This window comes from Typopeltis vanoorti, chromosome 11 (assembly GCF_054136105.1).
Source record: "Typopeltis vanoorti isolate ZY-2024b chromosome 11, IOZ_Tvanoo_1.0, whole genome shotgun sequence".
NCBI classification, from domain to species: domain Eukaryota; kingdom Metazoa; phylum Arthropoda; class Arachnida; order Uropygi; family Thelyphonidae; genus Typopeltis; species Typopeltis vanoorti.
The window spans coordinates 118,923,275-118,938,301 of record NC_143559.1 but is presented as its reverse complement, the minus strand read 5'-3'; the positions used below and the strand labels follow the sequence as shown (position 1 = coordinate 118,938,301).

At 35.8% G+C, this 15,027-nt stretch overlaps 1 protein-coding gene across 2 annotated transcripts in view; it reads right to left on the bottom strand.

Annotated features, from left to right (window-relative positions):
• Positions 1-15,027, bottom strand: part of LOC150101994 (leupaxin-like) — a 173,847-nt gene continuing 158,820 nt past the window's right edge. For both annotated transcript variants that reach the window (XM_090400309.1, XM_090400308.1), the window contains exon 9: positions 1-2,298. In XM_090400309.1, the coding sequence (XP_090256435.1) occupies positions 2,032-2,298 (267 nt within the window). In that variant the 3' untranslated portion in view covers positions 1-2,031. The remainder of the gene's footprint in view (positions 2,299-15,027) is intronic.

The window sequence follows — 15,027 nt, the reverse complement described above, 5'->3', positions numbered from 1 at the left end:
TTCCCTTTTCAAAAACTTTATTAAGCTGCAAATGTACAATTTAACAAAAGCAAATTTATTATTTTATAAATGTAAATTATGGCACTTCCCTCACGATAATTGTCACTTCTGCAACAGACAAAAAGATATAAAAAAAACTGCAAGTGAATTAGTGAATTAAACATTTTGATAACATTGAAAATGATTTAATAATTGATTTAAGAAAATGTCTAAAATATATTGAGAATAAGCTATTTCTTTACATAAGACAGAATGAGAACATAAAGTATGTTTATGAAAACAGTTATGCTTTAATATAATATTGTAAAGGATACAACTTCTTGGTATCCTTTGCAATCTTGCGACAGAAAATAAGCCTTGTTAAATCACAAAATGACATGCAAGATTTATTTCAAAAACTTTCTGATGATAGTTTACAAGAATTTTTAATTCTATATAGAGCTTTACACTAAAAGAGAGATGATTATGGAATATCCCATCTTTAATTTAAAAACAGGATTGTAACATGAGCATTATTCCAGGTGAAGAGGTCCAAATATGAAAATGACATTTCAAATGTAAAAATGATCTAGAATTTTAAGAAACATTCTTGAATAAAGTTAAAATCATGATATATAATAGCAAACATGGATATGTATACAACATTTATTTAAAACTCAAGTAAAACTAATGTTACAAGAAATTGCAATGATTCCAAATACATATTCTCTGTTCTGAAAAATCCACATCATAGAAGAATTCTTAAAAACTAATTGGGGGTTTAAACAGTTTCTAAAAGTCCATATTAAATATAAGGGTTTCAAGATAGGTGCACAACTTTGAATTATAAGAAAGAGCAGTAATTGTAATTTACTTAGTTCCAGATAGTTAAATAAAAAAAAAAAAGAGTTCTGATATTTTCCTTTTTAATTACATACAATTACTGCATACTACTATACAATTAATATGTAGTAGGGAATTAAATAATAATAAATAAAACCGAAAAGGGATCATTCGAACTAGAATCACTAGCTTTTAAAAAAAAGTCCACTCTTAACATATCATATAGTGTGGTTTCATGAAACAGATTCCAGCAGTGAATAAAAGAGTCTGATTTTAGGTGGTGTACTCGTTACTCCAGCACAAACTGCAAACATTAAAGTTTAGATTCAATTTCACTGATATTGCCATTAATTTTCTGTTAACTTTTTTTGTGTGTGCAGAAGTTAATGAGACGTAAATAAGATGAAATCAACTTTGGGAAACGTTATTTACAATCCAAATTCTATAAGATGAAAATTCAAATATCATAAATGCTAGAATTTGATTTACAGGCCAAATCTTAACTCAATTTTGGATTTGGATGGCCAAAATGACTAAGATTTTATTGTAAAAAAAAAAACTGATATAAGTTTATTCTAGAAATCATGTGTACATATAGCTGAAATCCTTCCATGTTTTGTTTTGCTACTTTTTAATTTTTAAAAAAAAAATTGTAAATAAAATCCACTCTCAGTGTATTAACTAAGCACTGCACTGTTATTCACAGACACTGTAGTCACATAGACTACAACAAAATATTCAAAGTAATGAGAAAGTCTGTACTTCTTAAGATTGCACCTTCACTGAAATGGTGAATAAATGCATTTAACAGGACTGTAGAGAATTAACTGGTAAGTTGAGGCGAGGTACACAAAACAGTTACCAGAGGACAGCATGGAGTCAATGCCTTTGATAAGAATTTTAAAAAATGCTAAAAATAATTACGCAGCATTATAAAATTGCTGACAGGTAACCAAATTGCTTTTACTAAAAAAAAGCAGCAACCTCAACAAAATGTATATAAAGTATATATTACCCTGGTTATTTAACCCCACAACAAAAACAATACAATCAAGAAAAATCCACAGCTGACCACCTCCTTTAATATGATGGAGAGTTGGATAGGTGAAAAGAATAACCGGGCAGAAAACTGAACGCAATATCTTTCCTCTTTTAGCCAGGTTAGAAACTGGTAGTTGTTAACAAGAATGCAGCTCAGAATCGTATGGCTTATGAAAAAAGTTTATCAAAGCAGGGATTGCAATAAGGCTTATCATTTTGTTCCTTAAAGGTACCCTTGTTGAGCTGCTTCAGGCAAAATGAACAAACAAAGTGTTCTGGATGGAACTTGCGCTGCATTGCAGTCACGCATCGTCCACTGATTGGTTTGTGGCAGCCTGCGCAGAGAGAGCCACGCTTTGCATGAAAATGAGTTTCGCAGTAGGGCTGGCCTTCATGGTCAAAGAAGCTACCACCACCAAATGGCTGTCTGCAGTCCTAATAAGGAAGCAAAATAGTAATAATTAGAAATTATGGCTGATTTATACAAAAATTATGAAAATAGTGAATTAAAAGTTTAATCATGGCTTTTACATACAAATCCTCAAAAAAATAAAAGTAAATAAATATGGCTAAAATACTTTATACTGCATCTCAATAGCAGAGATGCTGCATAACTGCAGGAAATCCTGCAGTTATTGCGGCAAAAGTGTAAGATGCAATACAATGGCCTACTACCACAGGACCAAGCGGAATGTCCATCCATGTTACACATCACAGTAATTATCATACCTTACTGTGAATTCAATATTAGTGCACTCGCTACCCACTCTAGCAATATAGTATCCATTACTACATGCAAGAAATCTAGTCCTTCCTTGCTCATAAAATTTTTATTTATACAGCTTCCAAAGATGACACTGGTTCTCCCTTATTTGCAGAGCTTGACATCGCTTCGAATGATATCTCTCCCATATCATCTGAAGAGCTGCCAAGCTCTGCAATTTACATTTCCTCAATCTATATTTAAAGTTGATCCAGCATCTCCTAATCTTTCTATAGTAGTGCAGATTATGGGAATGAAAGTGAAAACATGAATGACAGAACAGAATAAAAGTGAGAACGATTGCTGATATGAAAGAGCATGATTTCCAGAATGCAAGACTTGAAGAATGAGATGAATAAGAAACCAGATGAGGCATATGTAAAACGAGATTAGACATTTAATGGAAGGGTGCAAAAGAATAAAATGAAAGATACTGGAGAAAAAGAGGTGGTAAATGATCAAGAAGGGCACTGTATGAGATTCCATTATTAAAGGTGTGGTGGATGAGAGGGTGTCTGGTTTGTTTTCAGGAGGGAGGGAGGATGAACGGAGTGATTGATGCAGTTTGGGGTGTGTGAAATGCATTTGAGGGACGAATGGAACTGTATAAGAGATGAGTTGCATTTAAATGGATCTAGTGTGAATCAACTGGAAAGAATGTTTCTAAAAGAAAGTGTAATGAGTGATATGCATAAAAGATCAGAGGAAGTCTGAGATTACGTGAAAGAGCAGGACAATGAAGCAGGTGAAACTGAAGTGTTTGTGAATGCAGGGGGGGGGGGGGAAGCAGTGTGAGATCACAGAAATGCAAGATTGACAGGGAAATGGAAGAGAGTCAGGGGTGGATGGACAGACAGACATAATGTAATGACAGTGGATTCTGGAAACAATAATAGATGTATGTATGGGGAATATCAACAATAGGAATGGGTGAGTAGTTTAGCTGGAGATATATATATACACACACTAGGGGCTCTGATGCCTACGCCCCCCCCCCCTCGAACCCAATCCCTCAAGTTCTGGACTGGTAGGCCGGTTCTCCATTAATTCTGATGACTCGAAAGGGGGTTCTCCCCACGGCGCCTATGGCACCCAACCACCCCGAGTTGCAGACTGGTAGGCCGTTTCTTGAATTCTGATGACTCGAATTTTGAAAACTCAAAAGGGGGTTCCTCCCCCGAGTTGCAGACTGGTAGGCCAGTTCTCCTTAATTCTGGTGACTCGACACAGGGTAGCCCCTGAGTTTCAAAATGTTTCAAATAACTTGACAAAAAACGTTACAAAAAAGGGCTTATCATTTTATATTATAGAGTAGATATGAGGTAAGAGGTTGTAAAAGTGAGTGGGTAGAAACAGGTGTGGGAAAGTCGCAAATGAGGTATGGTATGGGTAGGCTACATTACATACAAAAAAAATATCGGCGACACTAGCGTTAGCCAATGCAAGTGATCCTAGTACGTAGTACAAAAGGCTGAAACCGGTCTGGGTAGTGACCTCCCTCCATAATGTAATAACAGCATACTTTTCCTAGGAAATGTGTTTTTACATTATGGAAAATACCTAAGAATAGTGATCTGAACTTCCCCCACCTTTGCAACGAGTCGTCTGGTATTATACTACGTACTAGGATCACTTGCATTGGCTAACGCTAGTGTCGCCGATACTTTATAGTTTACTATATTCGGCAAGAAACTCTCTGATTCCAATCTTTGAGTTTCTTATTCGGTTTTAAAACTATGTGGGATTTAATATCCCCTTAATTTAAGTAATGTTTTCATTGCCGAAATGAAGCTTATTAGCTCTTTATACTTAAGTAACTTAATGGTTGCACCTGTTTGGAAAACTCGTTCGCAGAGTATATAAGTTCTTTTCGCTATACACTTTGGCATTAGGTCTAGCTACTCACTGACGAAGCCTCAAAAAAGGCTGAAACCGGTCTGGGTAGTGACCTCCCTCCATAATGTAATAACAGCATACAATTCCTAGGAAATGTGTTTTTTACATTATGGAAAATACCTAAGAATAGCGATCTGAACTTCCCCCACCTTTGCAACGAGTCGTCCGGTATTGTACTACGTACTAGGATCACTTGCATTGGCTAACGCTAGTGTCGCCGATACTTTATAGTTTACTATATTCGGCAAGAAACTCTCTGATTCCAATCTTTGAGTTTCTTATTCGGTTTTAAAACTATGTGGGATTTAATATCCCCTTAATTTAAGTAATGTTTTCATTGCCGAAATGAAGCTTATTAGCTCTTTATACTTAAATAATTTCTATGGTTATTTATGAATGCCAGGAGTATCAGAGATGAAGTGGTTGAACTGATCTACTTTCTTCTGAAAAAAACCGGAATAAGTGAAACACGGTTGGATGAGAATAATATCTTGACTGTTTTCATTACTCAGTGCAAGATCATCAAGCAGTGATCTTGCACATTGATTTTTCATGAATGTCAGGAGTATCAGAGTTATGTTAACTCAATGTTAACTCATTTCTGATAGTATTCCCACTGATAACTTTCTAAGTTAAAGGGGATATATGGATTATCATTTGTCTTCTTGATATCAACTACATCTATTCTTCTCATTACTCTTTCTATATCTAACTACTAAAATCTTTAATTCCCATTTCCATCATTTGCACATCTATTCTTGTTACTGGCATTTATATTACATTCTTTGCAGTCTTGCCATGTTGCTCTACTAACTCTCTATCAGGACACCCATTCATTATTCACTCTTCCATTTTTCAACATTCACTTCCACCCTACTGTCTCAGCTCCACACAGAGATTTTCTTTGCCACACTAACATCTTCTCGTTGATACATGTGAAAAAAATGCATTTCACATTAGCTGCAACAAAGGATTATCATGATATTTTTTAAGGAAATTACAATGTGTACTGGATATTAGGTCGGAAAGACTTGGGTTCAATTCCCGTCAGTGACGTGAGGAACCTTTATCTGGTCTCTTTCCATTTAAGGTGAGTTAGCCAGGGCAGTGAGAAGGAAATGTACAAGCAAATAAATCTAGATAGTAACCGGAATGAAGAGAATGGAAGACCTGAGGAAGCAAAGGATAGCATGGAACAGAAGGTAAGTAGGGCAGGAAAGCTTATGAAGACGAGTGGCATGAGTGAAGAGAATGAGACAGAAGGAACATAAGACAAACATGGAAATGGGGAGGTTGAGGTGGACAGGGAGACACTACATGAGAAGAGCAGAGGCACCTGGGGACAAAAAGAATGGATTTCTCTTTTACAATTTACAATAACATCCTCATCAGAGAATGTCATTGTAAATGAGGTATTGAATCTCCCTTTAGTTGATGAGAGTGACCATGAGGTGATTACTTGGGTAGTGGCCATCATATGAGGATTTCTGTAAAAAGAAAAAAGGATATATACATGGAACTAGTAAGGCTAGAGATTGTGACAAATTCAGGAGACAGCTTGCAGCTATGTCACAGAATGAGATGTCTAAAAGTATTATTCATGGGTCAGCACTGCACTGTACTCCTCTTCTAGCATACAATTACAATTAGCTGATGTCAACAAGTAGAACTGCATGGCACCAATCTGTTCTCATAAAAGGGGGAGATAGTGTGCCTGTATATGCAGAAAGCCTTTAGTAAATTAAAGGGGTATTTTGATTTAATTAGGCTAGGGATGATGCCATTATCCTGGCAGGATTTCAAAAGACCTAATCTATTCAGTTGTCTGGAAAGCTTCAGTGACCAAGTTTCCCACCTTAAGGTGGGAAATGAATTTCCTTATCAGGTGAAATTACTACTGCTCTGCTTATTGGAGGCCTGAAGTGACTTGAAAAAGTTTCATATGTTTGTTCTCTAGAGAATTGGTTTCTGGATTATGTAAAAACAAATAAAATTAAAACTAAGTCCACCCACAGTACTAATGTACTATAGACTTACAACCTTTCATGGGTGGAATTGTCCATGCGGTTAGCCTAGTGGCTTTACGCTTCGCAACCATATGCCTGGGGAAGGCGTGTCCTAGGTTCGATTCCCAACAAAGACGTGAGGAGCTTAAGGATCTTCCTCAGCCATAGCCAAGTTAGCTGGTCTTGGGCGTGGACAGCAGGGTTTTTTCCACCAGTTTATCTGGTGTTTTTCATCCCAAAAGCAGGCAAACCAGTCTGAGGACATACGGATTACAGTCAGGAATACTGACCCAGCCATAGGTCTGATTCGTCAGCCTATGCCCGTTCCGGAGCCCGGATAATATTTGGGTGGACTAGATGGTACTGTGAACTCCTGTAAACAGAGGGAACACAGTATCATCACACAAAATTTATTTATGGGTGGAATTTGCAAATAAAGAATAAAATAAAAATTTCCAACTATTTATGTCAAACTGCTATGCTGTGATGTTGCTAAGAAGGATTCTGTCTGTATTCCTACCTGAATTTCTTTTGCACACATACAGTATATGCTGCATAAAAAATGGTTTTAACCAAATATCGAAAATACTGAATCACAGAAAGTAAACGAATTTTCTGATAAAAGTTGGTTCAGCTATGGGAAGCAATACTACCCTTAGACCCAGGCAAGAAAGACCCATGCCCTGAATCCACACTTTCGAGGGCTCTGCATGTCACAAAAAATAAATAAGTAAAAAATGGAATATTCAGAATCAATATTTAGGGGGTGCTTAAGAGTCAAAGCTGTATAACTGAGAGGAGACCTCCACATAGCCTTTAAAGGAATGTGGAAAACCAACCAGGGTTTCTGACCTAATGTCGAATTCTCACCTTCTTGTGGTGCGGAAAAATAGGTATCTACCTGGGTACTGAAGGAACGAGGATGGGCTGGCAATTTGGGATTTAGCCGAACAAATTGTATTCTTATTGGCTTAAACCACAATATTAAATGATTGTACAACATGCCGGCTGAGGTGTCATCCGGTTAAACAAGGTCCCCCGTTGTTTTTGCCAGGGAACCAGGGCGAACAGCGAAAAGTCAGCTACTGGAAGAAATCCTAAAACATACCCCAACTCAATATCACCAGAATTGAAGATCAGTACTATCAACATAAGAAGCCTGAATGGCAAAGAAATGGAGCTTGCTGAGGAATTAGATAAGTACCAGATCGACATAATAGGGGTGACTGAAACAAAAAAGACCAAAACTGGTGAGATCTTTCTGAGCAATAAATACAAAATGTTATATTCAGGCAATGACAATCAAGAAAAAGAATGAGTAGCCATAGTATTCAACACTAAATACGAGGCTAATCTTCTTGAATGGCAGGCAATTTCAAGTAGAGTGATGTGGGCAAATATCAGAATGGGGAACTGGACAATGAGACTTATTTGTGCCTATGGTCCCACAGAAGGTTCTCCTAAGGTAGAAGTGGAGGAATTTTTTGAGGCTTTAGAAAAAGCAACTGACACAATGAAAAATGAAAAGTTGGTCCTTGCTGGGGATCTAAATAGCAGAGTATGAAATGATTGTCAGACATACAAAAATATTTTAGGAAAATTTGGAGAAAAGAGCAAAGCTAATAATAATGGCAAATACCTGTTGGATTTCTTCTCAGGACGTGGACTGGTTATTACTAACATAATGTTCGAACATAAAAATGTGCACAAATTCAAATGGAGAGAAGAGGCAAGGAATAAGAAAAGTCTCATTGAGTATATTATTGTTGATAGTGATGTGAGATTTGAAATTGGAAGTGATCACCATTTAGTCTTAAGCAGGATAATATTGAATTTCATATTGAAAAGAAGAACATGTAAGAAAGTTTTAAAATGAATAAAAGCTGAGCAGCTCTCAGATGTGAACTGTAGACTAAAATATACAAAGATTATTGAAGAAAAAATGAAAGAGTTTGAGAACAGGAATCAAACCTTGGCAATCCTTGAAGAAAACCCTGATTGATTCAGCCAGAGGGGCATGTGGTAAGGTTGTCTGCAAGGATAGAAAAATTAGAGCTCCTTGGTGGAGACAGGCAATTAAAGAGGCAGTGAAGGAAAAGAAGAAAGCATATCAAGTTCTTGGTAAAAAAGTCAGCTTGTACTCTTAGAGAATATAGAGACAAATGTAAGAAAGCTAAACACTTTTGTAAAACTAACTAAACAAAAGTCATGAGAGGACTTTGGCAAGAACACAGAAAATAAATATCAAGAAGTGGCAAGATATTCTGGAGGTTGTTGAAGAAGCTTAGAAATGGAGGAAAGAGTGCTGTAAAAGGAATTAGAGATGATAAAGGTGATATGAAAACTGAAGAAAAAGATATCCTTGAAGTATGGAGTAATTACTTAAAAATTGCTAAATGAAACTAGCAGTGATGACAGCACAGTGATAAAAAACATTGACCAGGCATGCAATTAGGAATACATATACATGCTTGAAGTAGAAAAAGCCATCAAAAGTCTGAAATGTGGAAAGGCAGCTGGAGTAGATGATATTAGACCAGAAATGCTCAAGTATGGATGTATAAAGTTTTACAGTGGCTAAACTGCATAGTTCAGAGGGCCTGGACAAAAGGACGAATTCCAGATGATTGGAGTAGAGCTCTCATAATACCCATATATAAAAAGAAAAACAAAACTGATTGTGAGAATTACAGAGGTATTTCTCTACTGAGTGTTCCTGGTAAGATTTATTCCAGTATACTTGAGAAACGGTTGAGAAGGATTGTGGAAGAGAAGCTTGGTGAGGAATAAGCTGGATTCAGGCCAAATAGAGGCTGTCAGCATCATATATTCACTTTATGACAAATAGTTGAAAAGTCATGGGAATATAACAAAGATCTGTATTTAAGTTTTGTAGATCTGGAAAAAGAATATGACAAGGTGCCAAGAGAGAAGCTATTCAAAATGCCACAGTTGTATAGTGTCAGTGGATCATTATATCAAGCAATACTTAGTCTTTATTTCAGTTGTAAGTCAGCAGTTAGAATAGAAGGAAGTACAGGGAGATGGTTTAATGTTAAATCTGGTGTCAGACAAGGATGTACATTACCACCTCTGTTATTCATTATCTATATGGATTACATTATGAAGGAAAGTGGTATTAAACCTGATATCAAAATTCATCATCATCAAATTCCTGACATATACCCTCAAGGGGTATACAGGATATGATAGAACTACATGAAAAATCTACATCATTACTAACTTCCTTTCTACAATTTTCCTCCAAATCAGTCTGTTACTTGTCAAGACCCCAACGTCATCAGATCTTATACTTCTATCGTCTAAGGCACTTTGTACCGTATCAATCCACCTATATCTTGGTCTTCCTCTGGGTCGGTTTCCTGCCAATGCGGCAGAGAACACTTGTTTTGCTAATCTTTCCTCGTCCATTCTGTTTAAGTGACCATACCACCTGAGATTAGCTCTGCTAAAGCATTCCTGGATGCTGACAATGCCTAGTTCTTTCCTAATATCCTCATTTTTAATATGATATTGCCATTGATGCCATCTGTTCACCCCTCTAATCTTTCTCAGGACTCTCATATATGCAGTCTCTAGTCATTGGTCAAGTGTTTTACTTCTGACCCAGCTCTCAGATGCATAAGTTAAAACTGGTTTGAGCACTGTCTTGTATACAGCTAATTTAGTGTTCTGACTAATTTCAATCTTATTCCATATGAATTTATTCAATTGACTTCCTACAATACCAGCTTTGTTGTATAATAAATTTAGTTTAATCCTTTATCCAAGTGTGAGCAAACAAAGTTTGCACCTGAAAGTATCTTCAGGACTGGGGTAAGGTGGTACAACATCAGGGCAACTTGTTGCAAAGGTGGAGCAAGATACCAACACTCCTGTCTCAGTATCTCCTATAATGCAAAACACATCTCCTTGCAGATATGTCTAATGTTATGAAGAGACCTCAATAAAGGTCGAAACTAGTCTGGGTAGTGGCCCTTCCCTTAATGCATAACATTAGACATATCTGCAAGGAGATGTGTTTTGCATTATAGGAGATACTGAGACAGGAGTGTTGGTATCTTGCTCCACCTTTGCAACGAGTTGCCCTGATGTTGTACCACCTTACCCCAGTCCTGAAGATACTTTCAGGCGCAAACTTTGTTTGCTCATACTTGGATAAAGGATTAAACTAAATTTATTATACTCTAACCAAGTGAAAAATAAACTTACAACCAGCTTTGTTCATTCTGTTGTCTATTTACATATTTAATTTACTATCTTCACTAAAAATCATGCCGAAATAGCTGAAATGTTTTACTTGTTCCACAGGTTCTCCATTCACAACACTGTTGACATTTTCAATGATTCTGCCTATTTTCATTGTCTTTGTCTTTTTATTGCTGACCTTCATACCATATCTATTACAACAGCTATTCAATTTAGTCAGAGAATCTTGCAGACTTGTAGAGGATTTATTTAGAAGTATAACATCATCCACATAAAGCATAGAGCTGACATTAACATCTCCAATTCTGATATCATGTTTAATAACACTTTCCTTCATAATGTGATCCTTACAGATAATGAATAACAGAGGGGATAATGCACATCCTTGTCTCACACCAGATTTAACATTAAACCACCTTCCTGTACTTCCTTCAATTCTAACTGCTGACTTACAACTCAAAGAAAGACTAGGTATTGCTTGATATAATGCCCCATTGAAACGATATAACTGTAGCATATTGAATAGCTTCTCTCTTGGCACCTTGTCATATGCCTTTTCCAGATCGACAAAACTTAAATACAGATTTTTGTTATATTCCCATGCTTTCTCAACTATTTGTCGTAAAGTGAAGATCTGATCCTGACAGACTCTATTTGGCCTGAATCCAGCTTGTTCTTCACCCAGTTTTTCTTCCACAATTCTTCTCAACCCTTTCTCAAGTATACTGGAATAAATCTTACCAGGAACACTCAGTAGGGAAATACCTCTGTAATTCTCACATTTAGTTTTATTTCCATTTTTATACATGAGTACTATGAGAGCTCTACTCCAATAATTGGGAATTCGTCCCTTTGTCCAGGCTTTCTGAACTATGCAGTGCAGCTACTGTAAGACTTTTATACCACCATACTTCAGCATTTCTGGTCGAATATTATCTACTCCTGCTGCCTTTCCACATTTCAAGCCTTTGGTGGCTTTTTCTACTTCAAGTATGGATATGTATGTCTGACTGCATGCCTGTTGAGTGTTTTTTTACCACTGTGCTATCACTGCTTGTTTCATTCAGCAATTTTTCGAAGTAATTACTCCATACTTTAAGGATATCTTTTTCTTCCGTTTTCATGTCACCTTCATCATCTCTTAACTCCTTTTACAGCACTCTTTCCTCCATTTCTAAGCTTCTTCAACCACCTCCAGAATATCTTACCACCTTCTTGATATTTATTTTCTATGTTCATGCCAAAGTCCTCCCATGATGTTTGTTTAGCTAGTTTTACACACTGTTTAGCTTTCCTACATTTGTCTCTGTATTCTCTAAGAGCACAAGCTGACTTATTTGCCAGGTACTTTTGATATGCTTTCTTCTTTTCCTTCACTGCTTCTTTAACTTCCTGTGTCCACCATGGAGTTCTGATTTTTCTATCCTTGCACACAACCTCACCACATGCCTCTCTGGCTGAATCAATGAAGGTTTTCTTCAAGGATTGCCACTGAATCTCCAAGGTTTGGTTCCTGTTCTCAAACTTTCATTTTTCCTTCAATAATCTTTGTGTATTTTAGTCTACAGTTCACATCTGAGAGCTGCTCAACTTTTATTCCCTTTAAAACTTTCTTACATGTTATTCTTTTCAATATGAAATTCAATTTTTTCCTGCTCAAGACTAAATAGTGATCACTTCCAATTTCAAATCGTCTGTACACTCTGGTGTCCTACACCAGGGAGAAAACATCACTATCAACAATAACACAATCAATGAGACTTTTCTTTCAAAGATATCAAAATTGGTGATGTTAATGTCAGCTCCTTGCTTTATGCGGATGATGTTATACTTCTAAGTAAATCCACTACAAGTCTGCAAGATTCCCTGATTAAATTGAATAACTGTTGTGATAAATATGGTATGAAGGTCAGCAATAACAAGACAAGGATAATGAAAATAGGCAGAAGCATTGAAAATATCAGCTGCATTGTAAATGGAGAACCTAAAGAACAAGTAAAACATTTCAGCTGCTTAGGCACGATTTTTAGTGAAGATGGTAAATTAAATATGGAAATAGACAACAGAATCAACAAAGCTGGTATGGTAGGAAATCAACTGAATAAATGTATATGGAATATGAGAGAAATTAATCAAAACACTAAATTAACTGTATACAAGACAGTGTTCAAACCAATTTTAAACTTATGGATCTGAGAGCTGGGTCAGAAGTAAAACACTTGACCAAAGACTAGAGACCGCAGATATGAGATTCCTGAGAAAGATTAGAGGCATGAACAGATGGCATCAATGGCAATATCATAATAAAAATGATGATATTAGGAAAGAACTTGACATTGTCATCATCTAGGAATGCATTAGCAGAGCTAATCTCAGGTGGTATGGTCACTTAAACAGAATGGGTGAGAAAAGATTAGCAAAACAAGTGTTCTCTGCCAATTTGGCAGGAAAAAGAACCAAAGGAAGACCAAGATATAGGTGGATTGATACGGTAAACACACAGTAAAATTGAACGGTAAAAACATATATCTATATGATATATATTTATATCATATAGATATATAAATATAAGATCTGACAATGTTGTAGCACTGACAGATAACAGATTGATTTGGCAGAAAATTGTAGGTAGGAAGTTAGTAATGATGTAAATTTTTCATGTAGTACTCTCATATCCTGTACATCCCCTGAGGGTAAATGTCATGAATTTGATGATGATGATGAGAATCAAATCACATAAAATAATTGTTAAGAATGACATACACAACCAAGTGAATATTCTTTATCTTGTACGGAATATAGGAATGAAAACTAGAATGTCTGAATGACAAGTAAAATAAATTTTATGGAATAAATATATAATAATTTATAAATTATATGTCTTTACTCATCTGAATATCACTGGCCCATCAACAGAATACCTACAGTAATAATTAAATTCAGCCTGCTTTGATATTTTGCTGACTTTCAGTCATATAAAACACACATTTGTCGATATTTGTCATTATGAAAGTACATTTGTCAAGATAGGAGGATAGAACATATTTTATTTAACAGTTTGTTAGCTTGATTTATAATTTTTAAATATTTAGATATATGGTTTGTGAGCCTCCATGTTTGACTACCACAAGCAGTTGTGAACCACATAAAGGGGGGGGGGGGTAGAGTGCCAAAAAACTTTCGAAAATCAATTCTCCATTCTGAACACCATCCATATGTTTGCTTATGTCAGATTTCACCTCTTCTGAAACAGTGCTGTATATCAATTCAGAGAAACTGTACATATGATGCAATCTGAAACTATCAGCACTGCTGACTTCTGGTGAGCATATCGTTGTGCTGCAGTTCCAGGAAGCTCAGTCTAATAAGTACGAGCTCAACCAAGTCGTCTTCTATGCAGGTACAAATCAATACACTTCTGTCTTTCTATTGGTTGTCTAAGTTAAGCTTTGTAGTCATCTGAACACGATATTCAATTATTGAAATACTGGAATATTTGCAATAACATCTACAACAGCTGTGTGAAGGATTTCATTACCGTACATGCGTTGATAGTGATCGAAGCTCTCTGCTGTTGCGGTATTTGTGAAAGTATAGCCCGATTTTCAAGAATGATAAGTAAAAAAAATACAAGATTTTTTCATTTTGATAAATCTCTTTTAATATTTGCATTTGTTTAAAAACGTTTTGTACATTTTTATCAATGGGACAGCAAAAAATTATCGAGATGTTAGGGGAGAGCCTGATGAGAGGGCTCACATCATGAAAGCATGCTGAATCAATCTGCTATATATTTGAAGGAATTCAGAAAAGGAAGGGGAAAAAAAGGTATATAGCTGTAACTGAATCTTAAAATGGTTATTGATGTTGCTATCTCAAAGGCTCTTTGAATAATTTCAAAAAATACATATTTCATACCATGGAATAAAATTCATATTCTTTGGAACACAATTTCAATTGTATAATAATGTTTGGCAGGCTCCATTTAAAATGCTAGCATACTGGAACAGCATTATATCAGCAATTTCTTTCTTTCTTTTTTTCCCCCTAGATTTTTTTAAAAGTACTTACACTAGTTAACTAAACAGCAATTAATCTGATCTATATTCTTGTGTAAGAGAAAGTAGATATATACTCGTATTTCATATTTTTCAGAAGTTATTTAATTAAAATATTTTTCACCATTTTAGTAAACTGACTGCAATATATTATTTAAGTATACAATGATCTATACAATTACATAAATAATTTACAATATATATATATATA